We start from the raw sequence: 27,119 nt of genomic DNA on the forward strand, positions 1-27,119 counted from the left end.
TTTCATCTCAAGAGCTTCTGGCTTTTCCCCATGGAAATGAGACTGCAGTAAGTTGTCAGTGCAGGGCCCTGGCTGCTCCATGGCTCTGCTGGCAGCTGGGCCACCGACCCATATACACCTCTTTCCTTCACTGTGCTGCCCAGGCAGCTTCCAGCTATTAGCTGAAAAACTATTGTCCCAAATTCCAATATATAGTGTGACGATTCCCATGTCATGTCACCTGTAATTTTTAAAATTTAGTTTGGAAGAGATGAAAACTGAAAGCAAGAGTCAGGAAACATGGGTTTGGCTTGAGTTAATTCTCAATGTATATCAAATCTTTTTCTTTCATTAATAGCTTGAGACCTAATTTATATGCTGCAAAATTTACCCTTATCAAGTGTACAGTTCAGTGTACTTTAGTATATTCCCAAGTTTGTACACTCATCATCACTATCAAATTTTCAAACATTTTTGTTACCACAAAAAGAAATCCCATTGTCATTATTAGTCCCTCAGCTCTCAGCTCCTGGAACTACTAATCCACTTTCTATAATTGTGGGTTTGCCAATTTGGGACATTTTTTATCAACAGAATCATACAATAGATGTCTGGTTTCTTGCATTTAGGGGCATGTTTTGGAGGTTTGTTTATGTTGTAGTGCATATCAGAATTTCATTCCTGTTTACTGCTAAAACATATCATTGCGTGTACAGATTACATTGTGTTCACCCTTTTATCAGCTGATGGGCATGTGTGTTGTTTCCACCTTTTGGCTCTTAGAAATAGTGCCATTATAAACATCTCTGCACAAGTTTTTGTATGGACGGGTGTTTTCAATCCTCTTGAATGCAGACCTAGGAATGGAACTGCTGGGCCACAAAGTAACTCAACATTTAACTTCTGAAGAATTGCTAGACTATTTCTTAAAGCAACTGCACCATTTAGACTGGGTCTTGTATATTCTATATCTACAGCTCTTGGCAGCTCCCAGCCTGTAGTACTCGCTACCTCTGGCTATGTATACACCAGTTCCCTGCCTGCAGGCCCACTTTCTAGACAGAGTAGGGACATGAGGGTGGTGACTGTGTCTTAGTAAGGTGTTGTATTTACTTGACATCCTCAGTTTCCTCATGTGTGAAATGGAAATGAATGATTGGAATTAATACAAAATACCACTGAGAATGTTCTGTTTAATGAAAACATTTCATTGGCACAATGTAGAGGATGGTCCAAAGAAATTACTTGTATTTCTGATCAGGAGGAAGAGAAGCAAATCCAGACAATTTCTCTTTCACTTTTACCAATGTTGGATTTTTTTTCTATTTTCCAACTGTTACAATCATTTATGGCTATGAGAGCTCAGACTTGCTATACCATAGGAATTTATTTTCTGTTAAACACTCAGACATTTCTTTCTTGTGAGTGCTCATCCACAAGTTCTCTGGAAGCTCGCCCTGCTCACATTCTCAGTCACCCATCATCATTGCAATTTATTCTTCACTTTGGCCAGAACATCCTGCATCACCTTACACTGCTCTCAGAGATTCTCCATTTTTGCCTTGTGTGTGGCATTCCTTTCTTTCATTAACTGTTGTTCTTCCCTTCATTTCTTCTTTTCAATATTTTCCCTTCTTTTTGATCTAATAACTAAAATGTAGAAATGATGGAATAGAAATGGAAACAAAGGAGTTTGGTAAGAAACAGAAAAATAAATGTACAAGCAGTGAAACGTTCCATGGATAATGAATGCTATTTGACAAGGATGGTGAAAATTGAATTTTAAAATTATTTTTCCACTTTCTGTATTTGAATTTTATAAAAAGCTAGTTTCTAAAAGAAAGAATTTAGATTAGTTATAGTCCAATGTAATGAAAAGACATTGAAAAGCCACTTCATATGGGTGGTGATGACGGCTGCCTGCCTCAGTAGGCACCAATTATCTCTCCTATCCTGGCCACCCCACCACATTCACACTGTGCATATCTGGAATTGTTAGTGGAAGTCCAGGCAGAGGATGTTGGAATGCTGGATCAGACACTGCACTCTACATGTTTTTGCTCTAGAATTTTCAGAAAGATGTCCAAAATTCTCAGAGCTTTCACAAAATCTAGCTTTTGTGAGCACTTATGTCATCATCTTCTGGCAAAGATATATGTGGGCCTCACTTATGGGCTGGGGTGGTCCCTAGGGGTGGTCTCGTTGTATGGACCTGGGTCCCATCTCTACATTAGACAGAGGCAAGTGGGGCATCTGCTTGTCTGTGTTCTAAATATGCAAGTAATGCCACAGTAATAAATGTGTTTAAGGGAAAGTTTCATTCTGGAAAAAAATCTTAGAGCTTTGGAATAGGCCTGCATTAAGCATCAAGAACCACAGCACTGCTCCCTCTTCTATGTGATTTGAGAATGACTGGTTTCTTAGGTATGGTCATAAGTATTCATTTTTTTCACTTCAAACTCTATTAGCTCCCACATATCTTTGACTTTGACAACTAAACAAGCTCTGCCAACTGAGCCCTCTAGTGACCTTGGATCTGATAGTCAACCTGGTGGATCCTCTACCTGAGCTAGTGAAATTGCCCAGCTCCTTCTCATTCTCCAGAAGCAGGTGTGTGGACTCCTCGGGTCCACTGTCCTCAGAGCCCTCCTGGTCTCCTAACAGTGGAATCTGGACATTTTCATAAAGCAATGTGAACTGTTGTCTTTCCTCTGCCTTTACCATTCGACTGCAGAAGAATGTACATGAATTTAGAAGCACGGTTCTCACAGTGAATCATTATGTTTAATCATGGAGCTCTCTGACTGAAAAGGAGTTGCTCAGTGATGGTGGTATGTGGAGGAGGGAGGCATATATATACTTTCAAACCAGACCAATCATAAGCAGATCTCAAATTTCAAGACTAACCAGCTGGTTTCTGTAGTAAGAAATAACTCAGATAATCCCAAAGTATAGATCAAAGCCAGCAACTAGGAGTGAATGCAACACTCAAATTGGGTACAAAATTTAAGGAGTTGAGGGAAAAAAATCCACAACAAGACAAATTATATTTGAGGGCAATATGTTATAAAATAAAAATTAATGCCAAGAAATCCATGATAAATAAAACATCAACATTTTAAATAAAGACATGGTGGGTGTCATGGATTTTTCCCTTTGCTGAGGCTCCCATATGGTGTGATCCAGCACTGTTAGTGATCCTATGCTTAAAACATTGATATTTTGCTCACTGTGGACATTTTTGGCCTTAGTCTAAACTTCAGAAAGTACTACCTTAAAACAGTATTTGTCTCAATCACTGAACTTTTGACACTCGCTCTCCTAGCTTTGGCCCCTGAAGTGGACAGCTCATTCTGATCACTGCAGGTTCAATCTGATAATGAATCACTGAATGGCTATTTCTGTCCAAATTTGAAATGATGATAGCATTTTACTTTTTCCTGGTATATTTACCTCCCCAGCTCTGCGTGACTTAGGCAATAAAAGATACTTTTTGAATTAACTTACTTGTGTCCTTAGGGGCAGCGATAGAGCAAAGAGTGGGGGACAGTCCAGAAGTATGCTGTGACACAACAAAAACTGCTGGTCATGATCATTAGTAAGACAACCAAATCAAGTTGGGCATGGTGATGCACACCTGTAACCCCGGCACTTTGGAAGGCTGAGGCAGGAGGACTGCAAGTTACAGCCCACCTTGGACAACATAGAAACTTAATGAGACCCTGTCTCAAAATAAAAAATAAAAATGGGCTGAGGGTGTAGCTTTGTACAGAAGCCCTGGGTTAAAACCCTAGTATCTCAAATAAACAAAATGCAGGTGTGTTTTTGCTCTTCAGTGCCTCCTGCATTGTCATGTTTCAGTCTTGAACAACTTTTCTTCTGCATGAAGAGCCACCCCTAGTGTTTATTTTATATCCTGAAAACTCTAGCAATTGTACCTTTTGTAATAATGTGATTAACAAACAAACATGAGGCACAGAGGTGAGTCACTGGCTTCAGGTGCTAAATGTGTAAGATGGAGCCCAAAACACTGAGGAATGAAGCAAATATTTTAATTCAATATTTTCAGAAAGTGAAATTAAAGCAAAAAATCCATGTTAAGCGAAAGATCAAAATGTTAAAGACAGGATCCAACCATGCCATGCTGATTTTTAAGTGAATATTCTTTTCCAAAGCACTAAAGTTGAGAATGTATTTAAAATTTGAAAGCCAGTGTAAGAAAAGCCATGACACTAAGTTTAAATATGTTATCCAAACCACACCCAGAATTATCATTTTACTTTCCTACTTTAAATAAAAGCAAACTCACCAATAGTGTTTTCAAAAATCTATTTCTGGAAAAGATAAACCATAAAAAAAATTTAAAAATTGTGCACTTTGGGCCATATGCATTTCCTTTCACCTCAGGCTCTGACGCAGCCTCGTGTGGCACCTACTAGGGTGGCACAGGATGATGACCATGAGTTGACTCTAGGCCAACAGCTTGGAGCACTGATGTCCAGGAGATGTGTTTTAGTGAGTTACCTCATAAAACTTTAGATTTGTTGACTTTTTTCTGTAATAATGAAATGCGCAGATACTGAATTACAGCAATTAAGTTATTACAGCAAATACACAGATATTGGAGTTACAGCAATTAAGTCAACATAGACTGTCTGTCACATTAGATAACTCAGGGCCGGGAATTTAGCTCAGTGGCACCACACCTGCCTCACAAGCACAAGGTCCTGAGTTCAATCCCTGGTACAAAAAAGAAAGAAAGATGGAAGAAAAAAGCCTTTGCACATTAGATAACCCAGAACCAAAGCACAGTACATACTCATTACTAAAACATCTTCCATTTCACTTCTAATCTCATTATGGCTTCTTTTGACATATTGACATGGTCTTTTACAGCCACCTTTAAAAATATGCCATACACAGTGTATAGCCTTTTTTTTCCCATTTAATTCTCACAGGTTAAAATAAGTTTGTACTTCCCTGAGCTTTTTCTGATGGGGCATGACAGCATGTTGACTCTGGTCAGAATGGTGTCATATCACTTTCTTCTACTAACTTCACAATGACTGCTTGAAAGAGCTTGGTCCAAGCTTTGTTGTATGAAGAGGGTGAAGTACTTTCCCCCAATACCCCAGACTGCATTGGTAAGTGTCTGGTGAAAAAGAGAGCACTCACTCATTTCTGCCTTACATAGCTGAGTCCCTTCTCAAGGGTTAAGTTCATTCCAGAGTACTGCATTTGGGAAGGTGCTAGCACCTCAGTGGCAAACATTTCTGACATGACTCACCATAGGAAATACATTTCCCTTCACAAACATGGGTATGTGCTGTGTGTACCTGTGTCTCCATCATGTGTGCGTCTGTCTCTGTCTGAAAAGTTTAGAAATCACCCTTTAATACCTTTAGCATTTCCATGCTGCTAAAATGTATTCTGTTTTGTCTCTTTTCTTTGCCATTTCTTTTCTTCTCAGTTACATCATGACCCAACATGTGTATAATCCACATTTTGATAAGTGCTGGTCCAGAAATGTATAATGACTAATGATAATTTAGCAATTATAAGATTATCATCATCATCAACTTTTTTATTATCATGATCGTCTTCTTTTGACACTAATTAGTACTTTAGCAACTTTTTATCTAATTCTTAAAGGAGAGTAGATGTTATTTAGCATACATTTACTGTGTAATATAGAAGAATATGATCCCACATATCACAGCAATGCCAAAGGCTACACACGTGACTAAAATTACTTGAAAAATAGCAGGTCTATGTGGAGTCACTGCTAAAAAGGGAAAGAAAAGAAGCTTTCAAAAATTTTTGTCTTAGCTGTGTCTCTCAGCTCACATGTTTGTTAATCACATTGTTATTACAAAAAAGGAAAATCAGAAATACAATATAAAAATAACATTCTTAACTTTTAATAATACTGAGGCTATATTGGATATCCTGTATCAACAAATATAATTTTAGTCCTAACAGTTCCTGACTCCCTGTGGTCCACCTCCCATCCTTGATCAAATCTCTCTCCCTCTCTCTCTCTCTCTCTCTCTCTCTCTCTCTCATGGAACCCTACAGCAACACCTATCATCTATGGAACTGAAAGGAAAGTGGCCTTAGTTCTAGGAATTATTCAGATGTTTCCCTGATGGCCTCAACTTGTGTGGTATTGTCACAAAAGGGGATTACAAGACAATTTAGCATGGAATTCCATGAACCTTTATTCCAACTGTCAGATTTTACAGCTAGAGAATGTGCTATAAAACCATGGTTGCTCTGGGCCAGGGATTTAGCTCAGAGGTTTCTCCACCTGCTGCGCAGATGCAAGGACCCGAGTTCGATCCCCAGTACCAAAAACAATTCTTTGTAACAATTGTTCTTTGTAAGCTCACATGTATCATCCTCTGTTTTATTATCTGAAATATTTTTTTAAAAAAGAGGAAATTATCATGTGTATAAAATGAACAACAGAGCAACTGCCAAAGAGCATACATTGCTCAGTCATTTGTAAAATGTGACCAACTGAAGCGACTACTCATCATCCCACACTTGGCCTTCTCTCACTTCATGATCCTTCTTCCAGTACAGGATGAAGAGGTTTTCTGATGGAGTCAAAAAATGTCCTGTGGTTCAGTAGAAACTTAGCTTGATATGACACAAAAAACCTGGTCTATGAAATACCTAGGAGTGTAAAATGATTAACTGTAGATTTGAAGTGTGAGGTATATCAGTATTCACTCTATTGCTCTGTCAACCTTCCTGTATATCTTCAGATTTTCACAGTGAAATACTGTAGGTGAGAAGACAACATGGGTTGCAAATGGCTTCAGTACAATTAGAACTGAGAACTGACCACAAGAGTGGGCAGCAAAGGGGTCAGTAGAGACTTGGGCAAAGGCAGCATTAGCAGTCTTCTGAGGACACCAGTTTAAGTGAAGCAGGCTCAAGAGAGGAGGCAAGGAAAGAGATAGGAGAGAGCGAGCTATGGAAACTCTCTTGAAGAGCTTTCTACAAAAGAGGGGAGAGAAACGGGTGCAGATCCTGAAGTAGGATGAAGGATCAAGAGATGGATTGGGGATAAGTTGAGAAAATTATGAGAATGAGATGGAAACCATGATACTACAGTCAGTCTGTTCAGGCTGTTACAACAAAGTACCATAAACTTGGTGGCTTATAAACAACACAAATGTATCGCTCACAGTTCTGGAGCTAGTAAATCCAAGTTCAAGGTGCCAGCAGGCTCTGTATGTGGTAAGGGCCCACTTCCTTTTCATGGATGGCCCATTATAAGTTCATAGATGGCCCCTTCTAGCTATTTCCTCAGAAGAAGCAAGACAGCTCTCTAGGGCTTTTTTGTTCATGTTGTTTGTTTGCTCATTTGTTTGTCTGATCTGAGATAGGCTTTCACTGTGTTGCCCAGGCTGGTCTCTGACTCCTGTGCTCAATCGATCTTCCTGCCTCAGCTTCTGGAATATCTAGGACCACAGCCACCTGCTTGGCTTCTTGGGCTTCTCTTCTAAGGGCAGCAACTCCTAATCATGAGAGTTCTGCTCCCACAACCTAATCACCTCCCAAAGGCCTCACTTCCTAATATCATCACCCATGGAATGAAGATCTGAACATGTGAACACCATGGGGGATACACATGCACTCAGTGCCAGTGAACATGAATAGAGGAATGCCTTTGTGTTGGGTTCCTCTGTCTATGTGCCCTCCTCATGCCAGTTCCAGGCAGCAGACTACTCCAGAAGCCTTTGCCCCATGCCCACCAAATCTGTTCAACTAGCAAGGCTGCTTACCCTGGCCTTCCTCAGAAAAGCCAGAACAGAGGCCCTCGTAGAGAGAGAGAAGGAAGGTACATCTGAGGTGGGAGGAGCAGCAATCCTACAAGAGGTATCCTTCTGGTTTAGAGGACTCTGAATCAAGTGGCCTCAGGAAGTCCCAGGAGAAAAAGCCAAGAGCAGAGAAGCAGCTAGAAAGAGTGCTTCTGGCTAGGCTTGTGACTGTGCATTTTGTGTGCCACACAAAGGGAGCAATCTCCACTTGTGTTTGTTGCTATGACATCAGTCCATAGGGCTGTGCTACTTCCTGATCTTCCTGAGCAGCACCATTACTCACCCAGCCACCCACAAGTGAGCCCTCCAATAATCTGCACAGAGGTGCTGTCTATTCTGTGTTCCCAGAGTGCCACACGACAGCCTTGGGAATGTCCACAGATCCCACCACCCTCCCAGGTCCCTTGGCTGACCTCTATTCCTCAGCAAGTTCATGGGCTTAGTAGGTATTCCAGCTAAAACGCCAGTGAAGGGGATCAAAGTGAAGAGACATGTTTAAGACAGATTTAGACATAACTTGGTATGATAAGGGAGCAAACACACAGGTGCAGAGTATCTAAGAAACTAAATGTTAATAAATTTATCCCAGTGCCTAGCAGAAAATTTAGGTTAATCTGAAAGGCACAGTGCTCTATTTATGCACAGTGGTTCCTTTCATGAATATGGAAAAGAATCTAGTAGGTCTGGACTCCGAGTTGGGAAACTTCCTCCCAGGTGGAGGACCTGGAGAGGGAGAGGCACAAGGGCTATGCTCCCATCAGAAGGTCAGAGAACCAGTGCCAGGGGGCCAACAGTGGTGTCCTTTCCTCAGACACACATTAGGCACAACATACCAAACAGCCAGCCTTTCCCCTGTAAGGAACAGGATTGTTTACATCTGTATCTCTTTGAAGGGTCCCCTCCCTTCAAAGTTCATAAGGGTTGGTTCCAGTGTCTTTGATAAATGCCTTCTTATAGTTCTCAAGTTCAAAAGCAAAGCACAGAAGACAAATGGTTATGGAGGATGCCATACACTGGCAGAGCATCTGTGTCTGCACGCATACATTCTGCCTTCAAAACACATGCCCTAGATTGCAACCAAAGTCAAATCTGCATGTGCCTTTAATCTGGGCAGGATCAAGGCTTCTAAATGTGTCCATTAAAGTAAAGTAAAGGAGGAAAAGAAAGATGCAATCCCTAATGAGAAAATGTAACCTTCAAAGAATGATAACATAGCATTGCATTTACAAACAAATGAATATATAGTCTGCCAGAAAATATATACACACTTCAGGAAAAGAAAAATAGTATATTTTTTCAACAGATGGTGTTATCCTCATATGAGGGACCCCAGAGGATTATATATATGGCAGAAAACCACTACACTGTCAGCCCCTAGAGAAGAAACTGAAAATTCATGTGTAGCAATCTCGATGACTAAGGTTACCCAAGCAGCAGTTTGCTATATTAACAAATGTCGGGAGGCTAATGGTCACCACTTTGAGCACCTGTTGTAACTATAGAGGCCAAATGTAACTTGTACTAATTGATAATTCTCCTCACCTTAAGATGGCTGCTATATATAATAGCTACCTTCTTCCCATAATACCCTGCTTCCCACCTAAACCCAGTTCCAAGATGGCTTCTTTCCCACCCAAACTGGCTTTTTCCTTCCCATAATACCCTACTCCCCACCTAAAACCCAACCCCAAAATGGCTTCTCCCACCAAAAGACAACCTTTTTCCCAACATGCCCCTCTTCCCGCCAAAAGAGTAACCTGGTACTTGCTCTCTTCCTAGTAACTAGTGATGTCACATCTCCTCCAATCCCCAGTCATGCTCCTTTCAAGTAGTCCAATCCCTAACCATCACATCCCCAAACCCCACCCTAGCTCCCATAAAAGCTCCAGGCTGCTGCACTCCTTTGTTGAGAGACAGCCTGGCAGATTGTCCCTGCAGTAAAGGCTTGTTGTGATTCTGGTCTGGTCTTGGTTTTTGGCTCTTTTACCTGACATATCTGGTGCCCAAACCTGAGAGGCAGGCAGTCAATTAAGCGACGATCTCCCATGGGTCAAGGTTGATTGGCCTTTCTGCCATCTCCTCCAGAACACATCTGCTGAGCCAGGCATGTCTTGGGGGTCTCTGCCTTTGCCATTGCTGATGCTACACATCCACACTGGTCATCGATCTCTGGGTGAGTGGGCAGTTCAGCCTCCCTCTCTTCTGGTCCTCTGTTTCATTCTCATTCTCTCCCTCCAGGGACTTCTCAAAAATCCAAGTGCTTGGTCAGAGAGACCCCTCAGCTGCTGGGCCCAGGACTGTGCCCCTGGGGGATGCCCCATTGGCCTGGCTCCTCTCATTCTCTCCCTCCGGAGACTTGCTCAGGGATTGTCAAAAGGGACGAGGATGCTCTTCCCTTTTTCCCTTCTAGGGAGCTGCCTCCTCCTCCCCCATCCTAACATGGGAGCCCAACAACCCAAATCCCCCCTCTCAATGCCTCTAGGCTGTCTCCTAGCACAACTCAGGCCCCTTGGATTGTTGGGACCAGACTTTAAACCAAAAAGACTCGTTTTCTATTATAGTCAGGTTTGGCCTCAATACAAACTAGATAGGGGGTCTTAATGGCCCAAAAATGGCACTTTTGATTTTCACATGCTACACGATTTATGCAGTTTCTGTCAATGCAATGTCAAATGGTCAGAAATCCCCTACCTGCAAGCCTTCTTCTACCTATGCTTTTGACCCTCTTTCTGTCAAACCTGTTCACCTTCTCAGGTACTTCTAGCCCAAACTGCTCTGTCCATCCTTCCCGACCCCAACACATTCGATCCTGCCAATCACTTACCGCTCACACTTCCTCCACCCTATAACCCAGCCAGCTCTTCTTCCATCTCCTCGTGCTTCTTTGTCACTGCCATCTTCTGACCCTCCCTCATTTCCGTCATCTTGCGCCTCCCAGCCCTGCCTCCTCAACACCCACCTTCACACCCACACTCCCCACCCCACACCCATTCTTGCTACCCAACCCTCCCAATATCAGCCCTGGCCACACAGATGCCTCTCTGAGAGGTTGCCAGGACCAAGGGCATTGTTAGAGTATGTGTGCCCTTCTCTTTCTCCAATCTTTCTCAAATTAAAAAATGCTTAGGCTCCTTCTTCTCCAATCCTGATGTCTATATTAAAGAATTCTGCTACTTTACTCAGTCCTATGATATGACCTGGCAAGATATTTACATGATTCTCTCCACCACTCTCTCCCCAGAGGAGCACCAGAGGGTCTGGAGGGTAGCCCAGGCAGCAGCAGATGATTTCCATGCCAAAGACCTGACCAAGCTAGTGGGCACACAGGCAGTACCAGATACACAACCTGCTTCGACTTACCAGGATGATGACCCAGGCAGGGACCTCTGGAACTATATGATTGTCTGTCTCATAGAAGGCTTAAAGAGGATTTCCCAAAAGACAGTTAATTTTGACAAGATCAGAGAGATAACTCAGGGAACCCAAGAAAATCCAGCACAGTTTCTTTCCTGATTGGCCTATGCTCTCCAAAAATATACCAAAATTGATCCTACATCTCAGGTGGGCACAATTGTTATTATCACTCATTTTATTTCACAGTCTGCCCCTGACATTAGAAAAAAACTTTAAAAGGTCAAGGAGGGCCCCCAGGCCATGTAAACTAAGCTCCTCAACATTGCCTTTAAGGTATTCAATAACTGTGAAGAACAGGCAAAACAACAAAAAGTGGCTAATTACTGGATGCTGGCAGCAGCCCTACAGGGTAAACCACCATCCTACAAAAGGACATTCATTTGTGATAGGGCCCCTGGGGCCTGATTTCAATGTAATCAAACTTGGAACTGGGCTAAAGAATGCCCCAATTCCCAAGCCACTGCCTGGCCCTTGTCCTGACTGCAAACAGACAGGTCACTGGAGGGTTGACTGTCCCCTTCGCTGAAAAGATAAGAGGCCATCCCCACCTCAAGCCCAGGCAGCAGGTACAGAGATGTCTCTGTCAGAGCTCATTGGCCTGGCGACGGAGGATTGGCAGTCCCCAGGGTCGTCTGCAGCCCCCACGGCCATCACTTCCAATGAGCCCAGGATAACTGTCAGCATCTCAGGTGAGCCTATCTCATTCTTGCTTGACATGGGGGCTACATACTTGGCCTTACCATAATACTCAGGCCCCACTCATCCCTCCACAGTAACCATCATGAGGGTTCAAGGGATGCCTTCAAACCCACTAATCACCCCTGTCCTAGCTTGTTCCCTGTTAGGCAGCACGTTTTCACATAGTTTCTTGGTTATTCCTAGCTGTCCTACCCCCATTTTAGGGAGGGATAGTCTAGCTAAATTCAGGGCCTCACTCATTCTCCACCCAAACATTTCAGACCCTACTGGCATCCTGCTGCTCCTGGCTTCCCCCCTGACTGACTCAATCCCCAACCTGACCTCACCTTCTTCCAAGGTGCCTTATATTGACCCTTCAGTCTGGAACACTTGCACCCCTTCTGTTGCTAAACGTCACCCTCCCTTTCAGTTCTCTCTCAAGGATGTCACTCAATTCCCAAACATCCCACAATACTCTATAGCCTTAAGACACCTAAAAGGACTAAAGTGTATAATCACTGGCCTAATCAATAAGGGACTTCTCAGACCAGCTCACTCCCCCTACAACACTCCTATCCTTCCAGTCCTGAAAATGAATGGTTCCTACCAGTTGGTACAGGACCTAAGGGCCATCAATTCCACTGTACTTCCTATGTACCCTGTTGTTCCCAGCCCCCACACTCTGCTGTCCCATATCCTCTCCTCTTCACGTCATTTTATGGTTCTGCCATCCTCTGTGCCCCAGCACTAGTTCTTCCAGACCTCCAAAAACCATTCACACTCTATGTAACTGAACAAGCAGAACTGGCATTGGGGGTCCTGGGACAAAACATTGGGTCACATTTTTTCCCAGTTGCTTACTTATCTAAAGAACTCACCACACTGGGTCTGGCCCACATGTTTATGCACCCTTGCAGCCACTTCTCTCCTAGCCCAAGAGAGCCCTAAACTAATTTTTGGCTAACCAACAACAATAAAGTCACCTCATCACCTACAAGACCTACTCACACACCATAGCCTCTCACATCTATCACCCTCTCAGCTACAACTTTTCCATGCTACTTTTATAGAAAAACCAATCTTTTCCTTCAATCCTGTCCTTCTCTTAACCTAGCATCACTATTCCCCAAGGCCACTCAAATGCCCACCCACTCTTGTAGAGAGGCTATTGAAAATCTACTCCCTTCCCTTCCCAATGTCTCCTCAGAGGCCATCCCCAACCCAGGGTTTACATGGTTTGGTGGCAGCTCAATTCCCACCCATGTGCCAGGCAAAAAGGGGGCAGGATATGCCATAGTCTCTCTCACACAGACCATTGAGGCCAATGCACTGCCACTAAGCACCACTCACCATTAGGCTGAACTGATTGCCCTCACCCAAGCCCTTGCTCTGGCTCAGAACAAGTGAGGCAACATCTACACTGACTCCAAATACCCCTACCATATCCTACATTTTCACAACTCTACCTGGAAAGAGAGAGACTTTATGACCACAAAGGAAACCCCCATTGTCAATGGGCACCTGATAGATGCTCTCCTCCAGGCAGCAGCTCTCCTGACACAAATAGGTGTCATTCATTGCAAGGAACATCAATCCTGATCTTCTCCCATAGCCCAGGGAATTAACAAAGCCAATCAAATCACCCAAAAAATGGCACAGTCCTCCATTCCTCACAACCAAATGTTAATTATTCCATCTCTGGAGCCCAGATACACCCCCAAGAAAAGTCCACTTACATAGAAAAGGGCACCACACTTCAGTATAACTGGCTCCTCTATAGGGGACACCACATCATTCCAGGTGATCAGATAATACCTCTCCTCACTAATCTCCACAACTGTCTCCATATAGGGACTCAACCCCTCCTACACCTTCTTAGGCCTTTCCTATATCATCCGTCTCTAACTACACACACACAAGCTATAACTGAGGCCTGTTCCATCTGCTCCACAACCAGCCCCCAAGGGAGTCTCCAGATATGTACAGAAATTCACCAGTCCTGAGGACAGCTACTGACAGAAGATTGGCAAACTGACTTTACCCACGTGCCACTTGTCAAAAGAGTAAAATACCTCTTAACCCTGGTAAACACATTCACAGGGTGGATAGAGGCATTTCCACATACATCGGAAGGAGAAGCCACTGTAGTTGATATACTACCAACTGAGCTCATTCCTTGATTTGGCCTCCCATGCTCCATCCAGTCCAATAATGGACCTGCCTTTGTCTCCCAGATCACCCAACAGGTAACGGAAGCACTCAACATACAGTGGAAACTGCACATCCCCTATCAGCCCCAGTCATCAGGCAAGGTTGAGCAAACTAATGGGCTAATTAAAACTCAGTTAACCAAACTTTCCATGGAATTAAAACAAAGCTGGGTCACCCTCTTCCCTTTGGCTCTCATGCAGCTTTGCTCCACTCCTCAAAAACCATTAAATTTAACCCCCTTTGAGTTAATGTATGGGTGACCTCTCATTTTCTAACTTACCTGATCCCTCACCACCTCTTGCTGACTATATCCCAACACTCAACTATGCTTGTCATCTCCTTCAGACTCTAGCACACCAAACTCTTCACTCTCCTGACTCATCAGGCACTCTTCATCCTCCTCTTTCCCCAGGTGACCAGGTATATCTCAAGACCCTCTTGCTCAAACCTCTGCAACTGTGCTGGGAAGGACCTTTCACCATCTCCTTAACCACCCCCCACAGCAATCAAACTTCAAGAAAAGGTGCCTTGGTTTCATCTTTCCAGAATAAAAAGAGCTCCTCCAGCTCTCCAGGTAGACCAGTCTAAGCAACAACCTAAAACTCCCAGATATTCTTCTCTTTTGACGGGCCCTCTAAGACTCAAACTCTCCCAAATCCCTGAAGAGCCACCATCTGACTGATGCCCCTAAGCAGCCTCACAGCATGATTCTATGCTTTTACCCAGGTGCTTCAGGGGGACTTTATCTGGCTCTGGATCACTGACAATGAGGAGGAACGTGAGGTGTTGATTGATACTCTGCATGAATGGGTGATTGACAGCTACTATCAGGGCTCCCTAACAGATTTCACCCCCAAGGAAGATCCCCTCTACCTTTTTCTTCTAGTATGTCGCCTGACAACACCTGTCCCTCAATTCATAGATATCCCCTTATGCTAGACAACATTCATGGGGTATTGCAACACCATGGCTATGGGCCTTCCCATTGACATCCTCTCCCTTCTGCTTCTTGTGTCCCTTGGTACCCTTCTTGGAGTTGGACTCTTTGCCATGAGCCCAACTGACTGGCCCTTCTCACAAAAGTGTCTTCTTGCAGCAACCTATTACCTAATTATCACCCTTATTGGTATTCTTATTTGCTTTCGCTAATACACAAAATGTTTCTTTGCTCTTCTCTTCTTCCCTTTGACAAGACTCCTTGCTGTCCTGTCACATGCTACAGGGTCCACACCACAATTCTCCCAAATGCCCTTGTTCTCATCCTTCTCCTCGCTCTACATTCAGTTTCCATGATCCCACTCCTACCTGTTAACCCACACACATGCACAATGACCTCCAACTAACTCACTCCCTGCTTCCACACTATCTAGACAACATGCTACAGCTAACCCACTCCCTACTAAATCGATTCAACCCATCACTAGCCTGTGACTGTTGGCTCTGTATATCCCTATCCACTGCTTCCTACATGGCCATCCTGGTACCTCCAAAGGTCTAAGACTACTACCAATCTCACTTACCATACTCAATATAAGATGGGAGGCCCACTACAGCTACTTAACAAACAGCCCATCACTGACTTTCACATCACTGACATGACAAAAGGAACACAAACAGGTCATGCAGCCCAGCTCCTTCAACCTTACATGGCTAACCTTTCTCTATATGAGAGTAAGAAAAAACCTATACTAGGACCTATAGCCAAGATATCATCTTGTGCTTTTGAGCCCCACTTTGCCTTCAGCATAACTTTTCCATGGGCTCCATGTTGGGACATCTCCCCTCTCAAAAGTGCAATTACATGTTACAATTACAGGCCTCATCAGGTCAATACCAACAGATTCTTCCTCCTATGGGAAAATAAGACTAGCAATGCCCAAAAAATCTCACGCCAAAGACCTTTTCAACCCTTAACAGGTGTTGCATTGGCAGGAACACTAGGAATATGTGAAAATGAAAATAGCAAACTCACACATCTTTTCAACATACACAACCAATTCTGTTTACCTAGTCAAGGTGTCTTCTTCCTTTGTGGAACTTCGGCCTACCTGTGCCTACTGACTAGTTAATCCAGTTACTGGAACTTGCATGCTAGTTTACCTCAGCCCTAACATTGATATAGCCCCAAACAATCAAACCTTATCAGTGCCAACAAAAACACAGGTCAGTCATATGAGCTTTCCAACTAATACCCTTACTCATAGGATTAGGCATCACTGCCACTGTAGTGACAGGAGTAGGGACCCTAGCCACCCACTAACTCAATTTCAAACTTTCTAAAGAGTTGAGTGATAGCCTAAAAGAAATAGCTAAATCAATCACAACTTTATAAAACCAAATAGATTTCTTAGCAGCTGTCACTCTCCAAAATAGGAGGGGGCTAGATCTCCTCAGAGCAGAGAAGGGCAGGATATATCTTTTCCTAGGAGAAGAATGTTGTTTTTATACAAATCAATCAGGTATAGTACAAGATGCAGCAAAAAAGCTCACTGAAAGGGCCTCAAGCATTGATCAATGCATAAACAATTGGGTAAATGGAAACCTCTTTTCCCTAAATAATTGGCTGCCCTAGCTCCTTCCTCTGATGGGACCACTAGTCATCATCTGCCTTATCCTGCTCCTTGGATCCTGTCTGTTTCAATGTTTTCAAAATTTCTTACAGAAAGGCATGAGGGCATTTACCAACCAGACAATCACAGAACTCGTTATGGCAGGATACAAACCACTGTGACAACAAGATGACACTTTCACCTGCCCTCAGATCCAGGTCTAGCCCCAATCTTCACCCCTTTGTCAGCTTGAAGCAGCTCCGGAAGAAGCTACCTTCACCCAACATCCATAAAACAAAAGCCTGGAATGATAGATTTATCTCACCTTAAGATGGCTGCTACATATAATAGCTGCCTTCTTCTTCCCATAATACCCTGCTTCCCGCCTAAACCCAGTTCCAAGATGGCTTATTTCCTGCCAGACTGGCCTTCTCCTTCCCATAATGCCCTGCTCCCCACCTAAAACCCAACCCCAAGATGGCTTCTCCCACCAAAAGACAACCTTCTTCTTCCCAACATGCCTTTTTCCCACCAAAAGAGTAACCTGATACTTGCTCTCTTCCTAGTAACTAGTGATGTCACAGCTCCTCCAATCCCCAGTCACACGCCTTTCAAACCCTCCAGTCCCTAACCATCACATCCCCAAACCCCACCCTACCTCCCATATAAGCTCTCCCTACCCTAGCCATGCTGCTGCACTCCTTGTTAAGAGACAGCCCGGCAGACTGTCCCTGCAATAAAGGGTTGTTGTGGTACTGGTCTGGTCTCGGTTTTTGGCTGTTTTACCTGACACTAATCTCATGTTGTCTCAATAAATTTAGTATTAAAATATTTATACAAGTTTTTCTTTTCCTGAAGTGTGTATACATTTTTTGGCAGACTGCATTTTATCTAATTATGTTTTTTGTAGTGCTGGAAATTGAACCCAAGGCCTTTGCATTGAGCTACATTCCCAGCTCTTTTTCAAGTTTTATTTTAAAACAGGGACTCACTAAGTTACTAAATTGCCAGGCTGGGCTTCAACTTTTGATCTTCCTCTTCAGCCTCAGAGGGTTCAGCTTACAGGCATGGGCCACTCACCCAGCCTAATTATATCCTATTTTATGGACCTTGCTACTAATACATACTCCATGCATCTTCACACAACCTATAAGAGGACTCCCAGCTGTAGCCCTCCTTTCACCTAACGAGGAAAGTGGTGACTGACCTCTGGGTCACCAGGAAGTCTTTGGAATCTCAGATGATCTGATTATACCAAAGGAACTTCTGGGCTGTTTGATGATGTTTCTGGGTGTTTGTGACTGTTCATTGCCTGGAAGAGAATAACACTTGTAGCAGTAACATAATTACTCCCTTATTTATCTCCCCATAAACTGTTTTTAATTCCCCTGAGTTTAAGAAAACCAATGGTTGAGGCTACCTGGTAAGCTTGTTGTTTTTCCAACAGAATGGAACCCATCTGTATAAGGCAAGCACACAAAAAAGGGGCATTCCAGTAAAAACAAAAACATAAATGTGAAAGAATGTTAAACCATATTCACTGCTCTAAAGTGGTCCATCTTTTATCATACAGATGAAAGGAAATGTTTATCCATAGTCCAATTATCTGAGGAAATCAGAAGCTCTGTTCCCTGAAGAATGTTTGGGTTCTAACTCGGAGCCACCAGTGTGAGGTCAGCAAGTGTCACCACCACAGAATCTCCCCTGGGTCCATGCCAGCCAATGGGGAGACGGACAGGACAGGTGGTGCCCAGGGTAAAGCAGATACATGAAACCAATTCCCTGACAGCAGGGCCTGTGCAGATTAGAGGAGGTAGAGAGTGAGATTCATCGTAAGAAAGCAACAGACAAGGCAGCAGAGTTATGTCAGGGGCTGGATCAGGTCAAAATGTCTGGATTCTGAGCCTCATCTCTGGCTTCCTCAATGTTTGAGCTTGATCAAGTAACTTAACCACTCTATGCTTCAGTTTCCTCATGTATAAAATGAGGAAGAAATAGTACCAATCCCATGGGGTTACTAATGTAATCTATGCACACCTCAGAAAAAAATGAATTAATTCTGAACAGACATCACTTCTTTTTATAACACAGGATTGTGTCAATATTTGCAGTAAAGCAACTCAATACATAACTCTCCAACCTCTCAGGACTTCAGAAACCTAGAAATCATGAGTTTCCCATGAAAAAGAAGCCATATGTTAATTTTTAATGTTTTAGGAACTATACATTGTATATGCACCAATTAATCTCCATTGTCAACTTGATTGGGGTCTTAGTTACTTTCCTCATTGTTGAGACAAAATACTCAACACCCAAAGTCAAAGGAAGAGAGGTTTATTTAGCTCACAGTTTGTAGAGATTTCAGTCCATAATCAGCTGGCTCCGAAACAGGGTGGCATGGCAGTCAGGCATTGCAGAGGAGAAATAGTTAATGGCAGGTGGAAGGTAGCAAAGCAACAAGGGATGACTGAAGCTCTTTCTATCCCTTCTATCTTATCCAGGATACCTTGGGTGGGCAGCAATCACACCCTTAATCCTAGTGCTCTTGATCCTAGCATTGAACCATGAGTCATTCCGAGGGTCACACGCTCAAGATCCAGCTACCTCTGAAAAAGCCCCATTGACAACCACATGAGGCTTTAGGGGGGATGTCTAGACACAAGCCATAGCAATTAGATTAAGAGACTCTTGGAGAGGAGGATGGATTGTGAGGCACTGATCTCATTAATGGGCTACCCCATTGACGACTTCATCCCTGGTTGGGATTTTAGGAGGTGGAGCCTGCTGGAGGAATTGAGTCCTGGGCCACGACCTTGGGAACTGCATCTGGTCTCTAGCCCCCTCCTCTCTGGCTCTTCCCCTGCTCTCTGCTTTCTGAATGCCATGAGTTAAGCAGCTTTCCTCCACTATACCCTTCTACCTTGGAGCCACCTGACCATGGAACCTCTGAAATTTAATCTTTGAGCTAAATAAGCCTGTCTTCCTATAAACTGAAGGTGTCAGGTATTTGGTCCCAGCAATAGCAAAGCAGACCACAAGAGGAGACAACCCAACTTCCTTTTGGATTGAAACACTGCACATGGTAAGTGCAAAAGCTCTGTCTTCATGCCAGAAGTCTCTTTTTTCCTGCTCTTAAAACCACTAGATCCAAGGAGATTCTAGAAATAGAGGAAGAACAGAAAAATACATTAGAAAAATATATTCTTGCAGTGCAATGCATTTGGGAAGTCCCTGAGAGCTTATTGTCATGCTGCACCAGCCAGGCCAACTTGAGAGGTAGTCAGATCCAAAGACACAGAAACACAGTCTGCCTCTCTGTGCTTTTGTTGATTAACTATGTAAAATGGGCTTGGTCAAAATAAGCTGTGTTTATTTACAGAATGTCTTCTTATTTATTAGTCAGGTATAAATTGTAACACAAAACTAAATTAGGATCATGGCAAGTGAGAGTCCACACCCAGGTACACCAGCTGGGTCACTCAGGGCTGGGTGGAACACGTGCACACCTGTCCCTGGAGGTGAAGGCTATGAAGTGGAAGTTTCAGGATGTGGAAGTCTCTATCAGAAGTTTTATAGAAACACAAGAATTATTTCCAGGACTGTCACTAGAAAACACCCTCCCAAACCCCAAGAGACCCTCTTTTTGCTAGCCCACATTCTGTTTCAGACAAGGTACCTGCCTGGCCAGCCACACAGACAGCCCGGACCTCAATGGCCAGTGGAAAACCAGGTGCAGGACAGACCCAGGCATGGCTGCAGGGCCCCACGTGGACTTGCTCTTCACCCCAGGCTCATCACCTTCTGTGCAGAGCTGGTTGTGCCCTGCCCTGACTCAGCCTTGTATGGAACAGTAGTTCCCAAGCTGTGCCAGGCTCTGTGGCTGTGCTTCACTGAGCAGCAGTTTGCTGCATATGGACTGCAAGTGCCAGGCTAGGCTAACTCAGTGACTGGTCTGTGTCAGCAGACAAGCACGAGATGCTGGACACCTCAGACTTACCCAGAGAACCACACCTGGCTGCACAGCACAATCCTAAGGCACAGCTGATAAGCTGAATGTGCTAATGAAAAATCATCACCAATGAAATTATCAAAGCACATTGAGAGGTGCATGAAGTACCAATGCCACATCAGAGAAACCAGGCCCATAAGCTCATTGGACTCACCAGCCAACCCCTCACTTGGATCCTACAAAAGGATGGGCACTCAACGCTGGGCACTATGGTTCACACCCACTGCCATCTCATCCCACCACCTGGTGAATGTGTCCAGAGTTGACAGAAAAGAACTCTGGCTCTGTCCCTTCTGCCTATGTAAGGGTGGCTCTCCAACCGCCAGCTGTCCACACTTGTGGGCCTTGAGCAGCTCTGCTCAGCTGTGATCTTATCCGGCCACCTGAGGGGACTTTTACATCTCCATGGGCTCCCTGTCCGGTTTTCAGTTCTGTCTCTGAGTCCTGTGGACCTGCTAATCCTTTCTTAGCCATTCTGTAACCTGTATATTATTATGCAAAGTGTGATATATAACTTGGATGTTATAAATGTTAGTAATTAAGATTGGAATGTGGGCCAGGTATTTAGCTCAGTGGTTCTGCCACCTGCCCCACAAGCACAAGGACCCAAGTTTGATCCTTAGTACCAAAAAAAAAAAAAAAAAGACTACTCCTGAGTTCGATCCCTGATACCAAAAAAAGATTGGAATGGAATTGTGATTGTGTTGGTTGCAACTCCAAGTGGAATTAAGAATACTCAGGGGTTGAAGCCAACAGAATGGACATGGTGTTACCAAAGTTTTAGTGCAAAGGCTCTAGCTTCAGGGGTCCCAGAAGACCAGGCTGGGTCACCTGTCCCATGAGATCAATCAAAGGGAAGAACAGAGGTGAAGGGCAGGAAAGGAGCTCTAATCGGTGTGGCCATGCAGGGAAGAACAGAGGAAGAGCCCCAATAACTGGCTTCAGGAGGCTGCCAGAAACACTGAGGTCTCACAGCAAAGGGAGCAAAGGCAAGGCTCAGCATGTATGTGCCTGCAGAGTTTAATGCAGTCAAGCTCTGGCCTGGTTGGTGGTTTTCCCTGGACTATTTCTTCGAGGTGAGAGGTCCTTGTGGCCACAGGTGAAAATCAAGTTCCTCTGAGATTACTGCTCCTGCTCGGGGGTCAGGGAATACTCAGCACAAATTGGTCCACAAGGCCCTGTTTCTCCTGAAGTCTCAGGATGCAGGTCTAGGGGATCTCTGGGTGTCACTCCATGGTGTCTGGACAGGAAGCTGAGGCCAGCAGCTGAGCACCCCTGCAAATCTTGCTGTGTCTTGAAGGAGGATGAGGCTGGCTTGGTAAAGTTGGGGCCAGTACACCTTGCATAAACAGACAGTGCTTCAGTGATTAGCTTGTCTGTGTTCAGAACTGAGCAGGGGCCAACCCAGAGTTTTAAGGTAAGAAAGGAGTCAGACACAGAACAAAGCAGAAATGCCAGCTCTGTTCTGCTTTCAGTTACCACTGGGCACCTGCAGAACTAAGTTCTGCTCTAGTAGCTTGTGAGTTTATTGATGTTCTGTAAACTCTTACATTGTGGAAAGACACAAATGTGTCTAGGCTGTGTTGATGGCATAGCTCACTCAAAACTCCATATCACTGTAACAGAGTGCACTAATAAACTTCCGGCCACCACAGCCATCTCAGCCTGGTCTGCTCTGCCCAGACTGGACCTAGCCCATGTAAGGATTAAAGGAAGGCAGAACCTCATCTCTGGATAGACCCAAACCACTCCCTAGAAAGTCAGGAATAAACCCCCACTCACTAACAAAAATCCCCCCCTTAATGTTATTTTCAGTCCTGGGGATGGAACCCAGGGCCTTTGTACTGAGCTACATACCCAACCCCCTTTTGATTTTTCATTTTGACTCAGGCTCTAAATTGCCCAGGCGGGGTTCAAACTTGGGGTCCTTCTGCCTCAGCTTCACAAAGTGTTGAGATTACAGGAATACACCAACATACCCAGCTTCTCCCCCTACTCTTAAAAGGGACCTCATCCTTTGTTTGGATGGGAAGCTGATCTGTGAGTTATTTCTCTCAACATCTTATTCTCTGGCCAAAGAACAACTTTCCTTTATGCATAACAATTGGTTTTATTGATTCCATGATTCCAAGGAAAAAGAACCCAACTGGGATCATAAATTAGTTAAAATGTATAACCTAATGTAAAAACGGGGTAGATATGCCCTGAAATGTGAAGGCTGAGAATCTCCACAGCTGTTTACACTTCATGATTGTGATGTATAATGAAACACAGGCTTGCACATTCTCAGAAATACAATTCAGTTCCAGGCATAATCTAGATAAACATTAAGTGCTTTCCTAAAGTCCCCACTTAACATGCTAGAAGCCTTTATAATGATCATGAGGGGAAACCGTCAGATGCCTACAAGCAAAGAGCTCCTGCTGGGCATGCAAAAGCTGCAACCCCAAAGAAAAACTGGAAGTGAAGCTCCTTAGAAACCATTCCTCTAAGTGACAACACATGGAGAAAATTAAAATCGCCACTGCTGAGGATAGAGGCATATGCTTGTAATCCCAGTACTCGGGAGGCTGAGGCAGGATGATCACAACTTTGAGGCCGGCCTCGGCCACTTAGCGAGACTGTCTCAGTACAAAAAAGGTTTGGAAATGCAGTTCAGTGTTCCCTGGGTTTAATCCTCCGAACCACAAAACAAAACTTTTTCTTATGTATTTTTATGTACAAGGGCTTATATAAAACATGATGTAGCAAATTCCCTATGATGAGTGTTATCATCATTATGTATATCTGAAATGTACCAATAAATGTTTTACTTTTAAAACTATGGTGTATTTAAACTAAAAATGTATTGCAGTAAAAAATATTACCTTTTCTCCCCTAAAAAATCCTCCCCCTCACCCCAAACACACTTATTTTATGGTTCTTGCGACTTTCTGATTCTAAAAGTCCTGCTTTATGTCTTTTCATGGCTGCTGCAATGTTCTGAATCTGTTGAAAACATTTACAGCAATTCCTGTGAAAATAAATAAATTAATTAAATAAAGTGTGTCTTCATCCACTTTATTCACCAGATCTGGCACTGTGTGACTTCTGGCTCTTCCTCAAAGCCAAAACGACCATAAAAGGGAAACATTTGGAATCCGTTCAGGACATAGGCAGCCACGACAGCACAGCTAAAGATACTCAGAAAAAGACAGCAGAGATGCTGCAGAAAATGGCAAGGACGATGGTATAAATATGTTCAAAGATAGGGAGGGCATGCGTATTTTAAAGGGAATTGACAATATGCCTTTTACTGTAATAAACTGTTAAAATGCAAACATTTACCATAGTTTTTATCATATCTCATATTTGATAAGAGCTGAAAATTTAAAATGGGAAAAGAATTCTTTTTGAAAATTATTAATACTAAAATATTTCAAAATCAAATTGTAACAAAGTACAAGTTTAATAGAATTGAATCTATGTGAATTGAATAGCTGCTGAAATAGCCATAATCAGTGGAGCTAGTGATCTGAACCCCTACACCAAACAATCACTCTGAAGATGAAAGCCAAACCCATAGTCCCTGTGTTGGAGGAAGCTGGTTCCTTCCCAGCTCCTTCCCATGGGGTCACTCAGTGGGCTCCAGGAAATGAAAATACAGAGTTTCACTCCGTCCCATCATAAGGTCTTTCCATGTGATTCCCCGCCTGCCAGACAGAGCTAAACCACTGTCCTTGAAGTAGAAATATACCTATAATCAACATAAAACCTGATGTGACTCTACATAAGGGACTCTTTAAGCCATAAACTCAGCAATTTTGCCACATCCTTCCATCTCAAAGGTAGTGACCTATTCCATTTAAAACTATGGCACAGCAGGACATGGTAGTGAACACCTGTAATCCCAGCACTCAAGATCCTGAGGTTCAGTGTGAGTTTGAGGCCAGCCTGGGCTACATAGTGAGACCCTGTCTCAAAAAAAAGGAGGCACAATGAAATAAATAATTCCTCACAGAATGATGTGAATCACTCTCACTGCACTCTAGGAAAGGAGACAGCAGAGATCTCCCTGCAGGATTAAAATTTCCAGCAGACCTGGCACTGAGTGGTCACCTACATGTCCATAGATTCTCTGTAGAGATCAGAAGACTTACTTGTGCAGGAGGCCAGGCTGGACTAGGAGAAAGCATGGTGGCTGAGCTCCAGGATGCTGAGGGGTAGACACAAGCTGAGAAGCATCCAAGAGTAGTTGGCTGGGATTCACACAGCACAACCGGAAGTCAGAGTAGAAAGAGCAGGAGACCAGGGTGCTCACCTCCAGGACAGGACGATCTGCTAAGGGCATGGAAGTCCAGCCTGCTACCCACCCTTGGGCTTCACCCTCTGTGAAGACTACCAGTGCCCCACCCATAGCTCAGTCTCCTCCTCCCGGCACTGCCAAGCTCCTTGCCCTATCCTATGCCCCTTCTCTGCCCTTCACTGCAGCAAGCTGGAAAAACATCTCCCCCCCCAACAAGAGAAGGAATCTAGGAACTGAATTGAGGGGCTGTAGCCTTGGTCTTCCTCAGTGGGGGCCCTGTGAACAGCTAATAACTTCCAGTCTGCAGACAGCAGCCTCCAGGCCCAATGGCCAGAGGGAACCTTTTTAAACCATGACTAGGCCGAGGGAGCCGACTGAGCTCCTCTCTGTCACCCTGCCCCCTGTGGGACAAGGTGCCCTGAGTGTGGCTTGGTGACATTCAAGAACCAAGTCCTACTGCTGCCAGAACAGAATGTGGCCTAGCAATATCAAGACTGCTATGGCCTCCACATCGGTTGTCCTATGCACAGCCACTGCTGGTCCTCATCTGCAGCATCCAGGGAGCCTGAACAAAGCAAAAGCATTACTTTCCTCCTGGGGAAGCTGCTCAGCAGCTCCCAGGGCCCAGAACATCTCAATGCAGGAACAGCTTCCGTGCATTGCAGCCAAACTCTGCCAAACCAAAGACAAAACAAGCTTCAAAAGAACAGGTGGCCAATGCAACAGGAAACACTTTCTGATCAAAAAGATCACAAACCTTGGGAAAAGGAATTTTCATCCAAAGGGAGGAGTTAACTGCTAGAGAGGAGCAGAAGTATGATGGCCACAGGGATAGCGAAGCATGAGAGCTGTGGCCATGGGCCCTGGAGATGGCCAGGATGGAGCTGTGCCCCCAGTGCTCCTTCTCCCAGAGGTCTGTGGAGAGGTAGGAAACTTGAACTCGTGTCTGGCAAAGCAGCAGGCATTTCTCTGGATGGAGCCACACGGACACAGTTCAGCTAATTGCTTATGAGACAAAATGGAGATTCACATGTCTGTATCTTGCCTCATCTTTCTCAGGTAAAGAAAGAGGGAGACTCCTCTCGAGTTGAGTCTCGCCTGTCCTGGAACAAGGGAAGCCCATTGCAGTGATCCATTCCCAGTACACAAAGGTTGCGGAATCACTCAGCTATGACCATCCCCACAGCATGGGCTCACTTCTCACATGCAGGACTCACATCCCCTTTCTCCCAGAAGCCTTCATGGTCATTCTGGGAGCTGCTACTCTGGGCCACATGCCCCTGGGGGATCACTGCAGGGACTGCATCTAGCTCTGCCCAAGATTGAGCCCCAAACACCACCACCCAGCTGGCTCCCTTCCTTGGGTGGGGTCAAACTACAGCAAGTGTCTGCTCACAGGACAGAAATCTCTGGAGCACGGCTGGGAGACACAGTTCTGGGTGCAGAGGATCAAGGTGCAAGGTCCCAAGGGATTTTTAGGATCTGGAGTTTGGGAAGCACAGCAAAGTTTGGTGATCTCTGGCTGGAAAACTGAGCAGGTCCCCAGTACTCCACATGGTGCATTTCCCCCTTTGGAAGACAAGGCTCTCTCCTCCTCTTCTTTTCCAGGCTCAGGAGCACCCACCATGGCCTCCCTACCAGTGTGCCTGCCGCCCTATGCAGGGACTTTCCTCTGTGACATCACAAGACAGGGCTGCTGTGGGGCCTCTTGCCTCTGCCCACATGGTCAGGCTGATTGGGCTCTGCACTGGTGACTCAACTCCTCCACCACTGGTCTGTCTGCTGAAACTGCATGCTCTTCCCCTTCCAATCCCCATGGTCCAGAGGCCCAGGAGTGGGAGAGCTCAGGGGCCCCCAAGCTAAGGAGGTCAGGCTGCTTCAAGGTCAATCAAAAACCCCATCCACCCAGGCGTGCTGGTACACACCTCTAACCCCAGCTACTCGAGAGTCTGAAGCAGGAGGATCACACATTTCCAGCCCAGGCCTGGCCAACTTAACAAGACACTGTCTCAAAATAGAACATAAAAAAAGTTGAGGATGTAACTCAGTGTGAAGGTCCCGTGCCACAAAAAAGAAAAAGAAAAAGAAACACCACAGTTGTGTTTTTGCTCTTTAGTGCCTGCCTCTTGCATTCTCACACTTCTCTCTTGAACAATTTC

General features: G+C 44.4%; 2 protein-coding genes and 1 long non-coding RNA gene across 3 annotated transcripts in view; all 3 read right to left on the minus strand.

Moving 5' to 3' along the window:
- LOC147821313 (uncharacterized) overlaps positions 1 to 18,432 on the minus strand; it is a 38,206-nt gene extending 19,774 nt beyond the window's left edge. Inside the window, exons 1-2 of the long non-coding RNA XR_015447266.1 lie at positions 18,087 to 18,432; positions 17,874 to 17,978 (exon numbers count right to left, since the gene is read on the minus strand). This is a non-coding gene — a long non-coding RNA (uncharacterized LOC147821313). The remainder of the gene's footprint in view (positions 1 to 17,873; positions 17,979 to 18,086) is intronic.
- Positions 1,745 to 10,738, minus strand: CUNH19orf18 (chromosome unknown C19orf18 homolog). Its single transcript, XM_087200807.1, has 4 exons — positions 10,665 to 10,738; positions 6,833 to 6,987; positions 5,662 to 5,764; positions 1,745 to 2,707 (listed from the first exon to the last, which is right to left on the minus strand). The coding sequence occupies exons 1-4, from the start codon at positions 10,736 to 10,738 to the stop codon at positions 2,434 to 2,436; spliced, it is 606 nt and encodes a 201-aa protein (XP_087056933.1). The 3' UTR covers positions 1,745 to 2,433.
- A 1,360-nt stretch (positions 18,433 to 19,792) lies between the features above and the next one.
- Positions 19,793 to 27,119, minus strand: part of Znf606 (zinc finger protein 606) — a 51,094-nt gene continuing 43,767 nt past the window's right edge. Inside the window, exon 7 of the mRNA XM_087200818.1 lies at positions 19,793 to 19,824. Within this exon, the coding sequence (XP_087056944.1) occupies positions 19,808 to 19,824 (17 nt within the window). The 3' untranslated portion in view covers positions 19,793 to 19,807. The remainder of the gene's footprint in view (positions 19,825 to 27,119) is intronic.

The sequence above is a fragment of the Heterocephalus glaber genome, unplaced genomic scaffold (genome assembly GCF_053883595.1).
Source record: "Heterocephalus glaber isolate CG9 unplaced genomic scaffold, H.glaber_assembly_v1.0 deba00001745, whole genome shotgun sequence".
NCBI classification, from domain to species: domain Eukaryota; kingdom Metazoa; phylum Chordata; class Mammalia; order Rodentia; family Bathyergidae; genus Heterocephalus; species Heterocephalus glaber.